This window comes from Salvelinus namaycush, chromosome 1, assembly GCF_016432855.1.
Source record: "Salvelinus namaycush isolate Seneca chromosome 1, SaNama_1.0, whole genome shotgun sequence".
Taxonomy (NCBI): Eukaryota; Metazoa; Chordata; class Actinopteri; order Salmoniformes; family Salmonidae; genus Salvelinus; species Salvelinus namaycush.
In genome coordinates, this window is record NC_052307.1 from 72,626,806 (window position 1) to 72,636,805 (window position 10,000).

The following is a 10,000-nucleotide window of genomic DNA, read 5'->3' on the forward strand; positions in this document are numbered from 1 at the left end:
CTCCTCTCCTCCCTCCCTCTCCTTCCTCTCCTCCCTCCCACTCCTCCCTCCCCTTCCTCTCCCCCTCTCCTTGCTCTCCTCCTTCACCCTCTCCTTCCTCTCCTCCCTCTCTCCTCCCTCTCCCACTCTTCCCTCTCTTTCCCTCTCCCTCCCTCTCCTTCCTCTCCCCCTCTCCTTCCTCTCCTCCTTCCCCCTTTCCTTCCTCTCCTCCCTCCCCCTCTCCTTCCTCTCTCCTTCCTCTCCCCCTCTCCTTCGTCCCCTCCTTCCCCCTCTCCTTCCTCTCCTCCTTCCCCCTCTTCTTCCTCTCCTCCCTCCCCCTCTCCTTCCTCTCTCCTCCCTCCCCCTCCCTCCCCTCTCCCTCCTCTCCTCCCTCCCCCTCTCCTTCGTCTCCTCCTTCCCCCTCTCCTCCCTCTCCCTCTCCCTCTCCTTCTTCTCTTATTGTATGAGCTGGCTCACAGGTTGAGATTATGGAACTCTGAACCCCTCTAACCAGACAACCATCCTTTTGTCCTGAGTTGGAGAGAGTGCCCTGCTTTCTTCTTCAATGAGGAGAGAAAATGATGCTGCAGGAAAATCAACTAATTGATGTGTTTGATGTTTTATGGGAACCCAAAATGTAAATGTCTGACCCGGTTCCATTCATTAAAACAGCAGAGACAGCGGTAGATGACCTATCTGCTTCTTTCCGTTGCCTGCTCGTAGTAGACCATTAAATACACAACTAGTAAAAGATGGACTAAGGAGGGCCCAGGGAGGCTCTTTACAGCCGCTATATTCTGGATGTAATAAATAATGACAGTTAATACTGCAGAAACCTCAGAAACAACGCTAACAGGATGCCTAATTGAGTGTTTCAGAACCTTTCTCTCACGTATAAACTGTTAAACATTCTCTCTCTCCCCTTGCCCTGAGACCAATCCCCACAGCACAAAGCTAGCCCCTGTTAGAATAAGAGACTTTCAACCAGTGATTTTTCATCATATTAAAAGCTAAGCTCTTTGAGTAACAGGCAGTGTGAAGCGAGCAGGTTAAACCACGTTGCAGCACAGTCCTGACGTATTTCTCAATCTCACTGAGAGATCTGCTCAGCTGGAACATGTTGATTTTCAGAACTGTTTTTCTGAGCTGTTGTTCAATGTTGCCCGTCAGACAGACCAACACAGGTACAGCCTTAGGTTGTCCGATGAATTTATATCAACATTATATTTATATAAACTTTATATTTATGTTAACTTTATATTTATATTAGCTTTATATTTACATAAACTTTATATTTACATAAACTTTATATTTATATTAACTTTATATTTATGTTAACTTTATATTTATATTAACTTTATATTTATGTTAACTTAATATTTATATTAACTTTATATTTACATAAACTTTATATTTACATAAACTTTATATTTATATTAACTTTATATTTATGTTAACTTTATATTTATATTAACTTTATATTTATGTTAACTTAATATTTATATTAACTTTATATTTATATTAACTTAATATTTATGTTAACTTTATATTTATATTAACTTTATATTTATGTTAACTTTATATTTATGTTAACTTTATGTTTATGTTAACTTTATATTTATATTAACTTTATATTTATATTAACTTTATATTTATGTTAACTTTATATTTATAGTAACTTTATATTTATGTTAACTTTATATTTATGTTAACTTTATATTTATAGTAACTTTATATTTATGTTAACTTTATATTTATGTTAACTTTATATTTATTTTAACTTTATATTTATGTTAACTTTATATTTATATTAACTTAATATTTATGTTAACTTTATATTTATAGTAACTTTATATTTATGTTAACTTTATATTTATGTTAACTTTATATTTATGTTAACTTTATATAAAGTGAACCATCATTCATCATTATGACAGGGATTACAGGACATTAACAGGCTCTTGTAGCACCACACATGTCTTCCTGCTTCCTGCCTGTCTTCCTGCTGCAGGAGTACCAACCTCCACTAAAACAACACCAACACATGGCCTGTCTTCCTGCTGCAGGAGTACCAACCTCCACTAAAACAACACCAACACATGGCCTGTCTTCCTGCTGCAGGAGTACCAACCTCCACTAAAACAACACCAACACATGGCCTGTCTTCCTGCTGCAGGAGTACCAACCTCCACTAAAACAACACCAACACATGGCCTGTCTTCCTGCTGCAGGAGTACCAACCTCCACTAAAACAACACCAACACATGGCCTGTCTTCCTGCTGCAGGAGTACCAACCTCCACTAAAACAACACCAACACATGGCCTGTCTTCCTGCTGCAGGAGTACCAACCTCCACTAAAACAACACCAACACATGGCCTGTCTTCCTGCTGCAGGAGTACCAACCTCCACTAAAACAACACCAACACATGGCCTGTCTTCCTGCTGCAGGAGTACCAACCTCCACTAAAACAACACCAACACATGGCCTGTCTTCCTGCTGCAGGAGTACCAACCTCCACTAAAACAACACCAACACATGGCCTGTCTTCCTGCTGCAGGAGTACCAACCTCCACTAAAACAACACCAACACATGGCCTGTCTTCCTGCTGCAGGAGTACCAACCTCCACTAAAACAACACCAACACATGGCCTGTCTTCCTGCTGCAGGAGTACCAACCTCCACTAAAACAACACCAACACATGGCCTGTCTTCCTGCTGCAGGAGTACCAACCTCCACTAAAACAACACCAACACATGGCCTGTCTTCCTGCTGCAGGAGTACCAACCTCCACTAAAACAACACCAACACATGGCCTGTCTTCCTGCCGCAGGAGTACCAACCTCCACTAAAACAACACCAACACATGGCCTGTCTTCCTGCTGCAGGAGTACCAACCTCCACTAAAACAACACCAACACATGGCCTGTCTTCCTGCTGCAGGAGTACCAACCTCCACTAAAACAACACCAACACATGGCCTGTCTTCCTGCTGCAGGAGTACCAACCTCCACTAAAACAACACCAACACATGGCCTGTCTTCCTGCCGCAGGAGTACCAACCTCCACTAAAACAACACCAACACATGGCCTGTCTTCCTGCTGCAGGAGTACCAACCTCCACTAAAACAACACCAACACATGGCCTGTCTTCCTGCCGCAGGAGTACCAACCTCCACTAAAACAACACCAACACATGGCCTGTCTTCCTGCTGCAGGAGTACCAACCTCCACTAAAACAACACCAACACATGGCCTGTCTTCCTGCTGCAGGAGTACCAACCTCCACTAAAACAACACCAACACATGGCCTGTCTTCCTGCTGCAGGAGTACCAACCTCCACTAAAACAACACCAACACATGGCCTGTCTTCCTGCTGCAGGAGTACCAACCTCCACTAAAACAACACCAACACATGGCCTGTCTTCCTGCCGCAGGAGTACCAACCTCCACTAAAACAACACCAACACATGGCCTGTCTTCCTGCCGCAGGAGTACCAACCTCCACTAAAACAACACCAACACATGGCCTGTCTTCCTGCTGCAGGAGTACCAACCTCCACTAAAACAACACCAACACATGGCCTGTCTTCCTGCTGCAGGAGTACCAACCTCCACTAAAACAACACCAACACATGGCCTGTCTTCCTGCCGCAGGAGTACCAACCTCCACTAAAACAACACCAACACATGGCCTGTCTTCCTGCTGCAGGAGTACCAACCTCCACTAAAACAACACCAACACATGGCCTGTCTTCCTGCCGCAGGAGTACCAACCTCCACTAAAACAACACCAACACATGGCCTGTCTTCCTGCTGCAGGAGTACCAACCTCCACTAAAACAACACCAACACATGGCCTGTCTTCCTGCTGCAGGAGTACCAACCTCCACTAAAACAACACCAACACATGGCCTGTCTTCCTGCTGCAGGAGTACCAACCTCCACTAAAACAACACCAACACATGGCCTGTCTTCCTGCTGCAGGAGTACCAACCTCCACTAAAACAACACCAACACATGGCCTGTCTTCCTGCTGCAGGAGTACCAACCTCCACTAAAACAACACCAACACATGGCCTGTCTTCCTGCTGCAGGAGTACCAACCTCCACTAAAACAACACCAACACATGGCCTGTCTTCCTGCCGCAGGAGTACCAACCTCCACTAAAACAACACCAACACATGGCCTGTCTTCCTGCTGCAGGAGTACCAACCTCCACTAAAACAACACCAACACATGGCCTGTCTTCCTGCTGCAGGAGTACCAACCTCCACTAAAACAACACCAACACATGGCCTGTCTTCCTGCTGCAGGAGTACCAACCTCCACTAAAACAACACCAACACATGGCCTGTCTTCCTGCCGCAGGAGTACCAACCTCCACTAAAACAACACCAACACATGGCCTGTCTTCCTGCTGCAGGAGTACCAACCTCCACTAAAACAACACCAACACATGGCCTGTCTTCCTGCCGCAGGAGTACCAACCTCCACTAAAACAACACCAACACATGGCCTGTCTTCCTGCTGCAGGAGTACCAACCTCCACTAAAACAACACCAACACATGGCCTGTCTTCCTGCCGCAGGAGTACCAACCTCCACTAAAACAACACCAACACATGGCCTGTCTTCCTGCTGCAGGAGTACCAACCTCCACTAAAACAACACCAACACATGGCCTGTCTTCCTGCTGCAGGAGTACCAACCTCCACTAAAACAACACCAACACATGGCCTGTCTTCCTGCTGCAGGAGTACCAACCTCCACTAAAACAACACCAACACATGGCCTGTCTTCCTGCTGCAGGAGTACCAACCTCCACTAAAACAACACCAACACATGGCCTGTCTTCCTGCCGCAGGAGTACCAACCTCCACTAAAACAACACCAACACATGGCCTGTCTTCCTGCTGCAGGAGTACCAACCTCCACTAAAACAACACCAACACATGGCCTGTCTTCCTGCTGCAGGAGTACCAACCTCCACTAAAACAACACCAACACATGGCCTGTCTTCCTGCTGCAGGAGTACCAACCTCCACTAAAACAACACCAACACATGGCCTGTCTTCCTGCCGCAGGAGTACCAACCTCCACTAAAACAACACCAACACATGGCCTGTCTTCCTGCTGCAGGAGTACCAACCTCCACTAAAACAACACCAACACATGGCCTGTCTTCCTGCCGCAGGAGTACCAACCTCCACTAAAACAACACCAACACATGGCCTGTCTTCCTGCTGCAGGAGTACCAACCTCCACTAAAACAACACCAACACATGGCCTGTCTTCCTGCTGCAGGAGTACCAACCTCCACTAAAACAACACCAACACATGGCCTGTCTTCCTGCTGCAGGAGTACCAACCTCCACTAAAACAACACCAACACATGGCCTGTCTTCCTGCTGCAGGAGTACCAACCTCCACTAAAACAACACCAACACATGGCCTGTCTTCCTGCTGCAGGAGTACCAACCTCCACTAAAACAACACCAACACATGGCCTGTCTTCCTGCCGCAGGAGTACCAACCTCCACTAAAACAACACCAACACCGAGGGAACATTATTATTGGCTCGCTACTTCAATCATGAAACTGAGGTCACTAGAGGTCAAAGGAGTTTTCACCTTCATCCCTCTCGCCATCCTTCTCACACCCCTTGGCCCTGGTCTCCCTCCCCCCTGTCTTTGTGTGCTGTAGTAATCTGGGGTGTTATGTGGTTAGTGTGTGTGGAATGTATTGGGGTAAGGGTGCATGTTAGACTCTGTTAGAGTGTGTTCTAAACTCCTACAGCAGGGACAACTGGACACCGGACCAGAGGTCTCTCTCTGTACCTCAGACGCTGCACAACCTCAACTCAAAGCTACCCGACACACAGTGGAGTAAGCTACAACTCTCAATACAATTACAAATGATCAATATTGATTGATCGGGAAGTGCTGCGCTGCGTTGGGACATAGCTGCGTTGGAGAGACGCTTGATGATCGAGAGGGGCTAGGTGGATTTCCTCTGGTTTTCACCCGTCAGCGTGGACAACAGAGACGAGGTCAAGATGAACCAGACCAAGGTGGTAGAAGAGGAACTGTATAACTACTATGACTACTCAGACTGGTACTCCAACAATATGGAACCCACCAGACCTCCAAAAGAGTAAGTATGGGGGTCAGTAAATAGTATACTATTTAGCCCAACGCTTTTTATCCAAAGCGACTTACAGTAATACATACATTTTCGTATATAGGTGGCCACAGCACAGCGGGAATCAAATTGTTCAAACCTGATGTTGCAAGCGTCATGCTCTACCAACTGAGCCACAACAGGATCAGTGCAATGCATTGTGGGGGACTGTGTAATAATGTTATTATGATTTAATTTAATCTAAGATCAGGGTTTCTCAATCACTGACCTGCATGGGCCAAAGTATAGCTGGTTTTCAATCCTTCCAGTTTTTCCATCCGTGATTGAATTTTCTATTACAAATGGCATATTTTCAGTTCTTGGGTGAAACTCTTGTCAGATTCGCTAGCGAGAGCACAGTCAAGCTGAACAGGATTTCTAGGCAGTTAGTTTTTGTTCTGCATAAATGGTTTCTGACGGTCATTGCTCAGCTTGTGTCACATGACTGTTTCAGAGTTATTCTCCCATGTGACCCCACGGCGGACGACCAGCTGTTTCACATATGTATCGCTTCAGCATCTGTAAGTATCAGGCCTACTGACTATTTTCAATATTTACACCGGGTGAAAACGTTTGACTGAACCTTGAACAGGAAGTCATGTTGAGACCAAGGTCTCTTTTACTGATGAGCCATGTAGTTACAGAGACACACGTCCAGTACACATTTACCAACAACAATAGGTCTCTTTTACTGATGAGCCATGTAGTTACAGAGACACACGTCCAGTACACATTTACCAACAACAATAGGTCTCTTTTACTGATGAGCCATGGAGTTACAGAGACACACGTCCAGTACACATTTACCAACAACAATAGGGGTCACAGGTCAAAGGAATATCAAATATGAATGTTTGGAATGAATGGAAACAGTGAATGTTTATATAGGCCATGTTCTAAAGGGGATGTTCTGTCAGTACAGATGACTATAGGCCATGTTCTAAAGGGGATGTTCAGTCAGTACAGATGACTATAGGCCATGTTCTAAAGGGGATGTTCAGTCAGTACAGATGACTATAGGCCATGCCCTAAAGGGGATGTTCAGTCAGTACAGATGACTATAGGCCATGGCCTAAAGGGGATGTTCAGTCAGTACAGATGACTATAGGCCATGCCCTAAAGGGGATGTTCAGTCAGTACATTGGTACTACTCTCTATGACCTCAGAAAGCCATCTCCCTCAACATCATCAGTGATATATGTCATCGTTAGGCCTTGTCCAATTTGTGGTAGAGGGCTCGCTCCACTTTTCTGAGGAGAACAATGGCATGAATTATAATTGAACTGAAACACCGTAGGACTATTCCCTTTGGGATTCTGCCAAATAGAGGACACTCAGGGCACTATGTAGGGTCAACCTGGACTCAGGGGTACACGTAACATAGTAAATGTAAATCCGTGACACTCAAATTAGTATGATATGTTAAGTTTGGTATGGTATGTATTCATTTGTGGCTGTCCATCATCCATTTTGTATGATATGTTCCTGAATTACAATTCGTATGATATCTTACAAATTCCAATTTGTTTTGGCTAATGCTAGCTAGGTGGCTAATTGGGGGAAGGGTTAGCTAACATGCTAAATATTTGCAAAGTAGCTAAAAAGTATTAAGTAGTTCCAATGTTGCTAATTAGATAAAATGCTAAAGTTGTCTGTGATGAAATTCAAACACGCAATATTTTGGTTGCTAGACATTCGTGTTCAAATCAAATTAAAATCAAATCAAATCAAATGTTACTGGTCACATACACATGGTTAGCAGATGTTAATGCGAGTGTAGCGAAATGCTTGTGCTTCTAGTTCAGACAGTGCAGTAATATCTAACAAGTAATCTAACAATTCCCCAACAACTATCTAATACACACAATCTAAAGGGGTGAATGGGAATATGTATATATAAGTATATGGATGAGCGATGGCCGTGCGGCATAGGCAAGATGCAATAGATGGTATAAAATACAGTATATACATATGATATGAGTAATGTAAGATATGTAAACATTATTAAAGTGACTTGTTAAAGTGTCCAGTGATTGGGTCTCAGTGTAGGCAGCAGCCTCTCTGAGTTAGTGATGGCTGTTTAACAGTCTGATGGCCATGAGATAGAAGCTGTTTTTCAATCTCTCGGTCCCAGCCTTGATGCACCTGTACTGACCTCGCCTTCTGAATGATAGCGGTGTGAACAGGCAGTGGCTTGGGTGGTTGTTGTCCTTGATGATCTTTATGGCCTTCCTGTGACATCGGGTGGTGTAGGTGTCCTGGAGGGCAGGTAGTGTGCCCAAGGTGATATGTTGTGCAGACCGCACCACCCTCTGGAGAGCCTTATGGTTGAGGGTGATGCAGTTGCCGTACCAGGCTGTGATACAGCACGACAGGATGCTCTCGATTGTGCATCTGTAAAAGTTTGTCAGGGTTTTGGGTGACAGGCCAAATTTCTTCAGTCTCCTGAGGTTCAAGAGGCGCTGTTGCGCCTTCTTCACCACACTGTCTGTTTGGGTGGACCATTTCAGTTTGTCTGTGATGTGTACGCCCATGTTATATACGCCCATGTTATATACGCCCATTTTATACATCCAAACACCCCAACTAACCACCCTCCTTTTCTTCTTGCTGTAAGCAACCTTCTGTCCTACGTAACCATACCAAACGTAACATATCATACTCATTTGAGTGTGCCAGTTTTTTTTTTAAGGTTTCCCCTATGCTACGTCTAGTCTATGAGACCAGGCTGGAAGGGTGGGTCAGCGTCTCCACTTACCAGGGCTCATCAAAAATAATGAGACAATGGGAAGGTAGCATTCAGAAGGTCCTTTCCTAGGAGTATCCCCTCCATATTACTTCAGGCCCTCTGGCTTGACAACAAGGTACATTAGATGATTATTTTAGTTGTACTGTAGTTAAGGAGAGGAATTAGAGTTCCTATTGTATCACTATGGAATATCTTGTCTCCTAGCTCGTTGTGGTGCTGATTCTAGCAGTCCTGAAGAGGAGAAAGACTCTATGTGAGGGTTTCGCCAGTGGATCAACTGGTATCTCAAGGTAAAGTGCAGGTTCATTTACCAAACATATTAACATGAAGCAACCAGGAACTCTTGTCAATATGTGACGACCCACTGGGCAAATACTAGTTGAATCAGCGTTGTTTCCATGTCATTTCAACACCAAAATTAAATGTGATGACATTGAATCAACGTGGGAAACTCATTGGATTTGAAAAAAGAAAGGGAACGTGAGGGAATTTCACCCAATCTTCAACCTAAAATCCAATGACATTTGTTGTTGATTTCATGTTGAATTCATGTCAGTTGACAACTCAACCAAATGTAAAATCAAAACGTTGAACTGACGTCTGTGCCCGGCGGGAAACCACACAATACACCACTGTTACAAGAACAACTCAGGCTGCTTCATCGCCATAACATACTAGGAGACAATTTATAACAATTAAACATGTTACCATTCATTTGCCAGTGTTTGCTTGGTCTTATCTCTGGTCTCTTCCCGCTGTGTTCACCAGTCCAGTGAACTTCCTGGACCAGACGCAGCACAAAGCCCTCGCAGTAGCTGTGTTTGGGCTGGTCTTCAGCAAGCTGTCTGTATTGGTCCTGGCTCCAGATCCCCTGCCCTTCTCCAAAGACACCCCTCAGGAAATCAAAGGTGAGCAGCTGTGTCCCCAGTCCCATTAAAACCTCTTGAATGTAAATTCCCCATATTTGGTGACCCTATTTATTTAAAAAATATATATAATTCAGTCTGGTATGAGAACGGTAGCAGCTGTCTGGTATGAGAACGGTAGCCCCTGTCTGGTATGAGAACGGTAGCCCCTGTCTGGTA

The 10,000-nt window shown here is 44.6% G+C and overlaps 1 protein-coding gene across 1 annotated transcript in view; it reads left to right on the forward strand.

Annotated features, from left to right (window-relative positions):
- The first annotated feature begins 6,041 nt into the window (after positions 1–6,041).
- Positions 6,042–10,000, forward strand: part of LOC120052842 (receptor for retinol uptake stra6-like) — a 21,661-nt gene continuing 17,702 nt past the window's right edge. Inside the window, exons 1-4 of the mRNA XM_039000033.1 lie at positions 6,042–6,139; positions 6,621–6,687; positions 9,120–9,205; positions 9,684–9,823. Of these exons, the coding sequence (XP_038855961.1) occupies positions 6,042–6,139; positions 6,621–6,687; positions 9,120–9,205; positions 9,684–9,823 (391 nt within the window). The remainder of the gene's footprint in view (positions 6,140–6,620; positions 6,688–9,119; positions 9,206–9,683; positions 9,824–10,000) is intronic.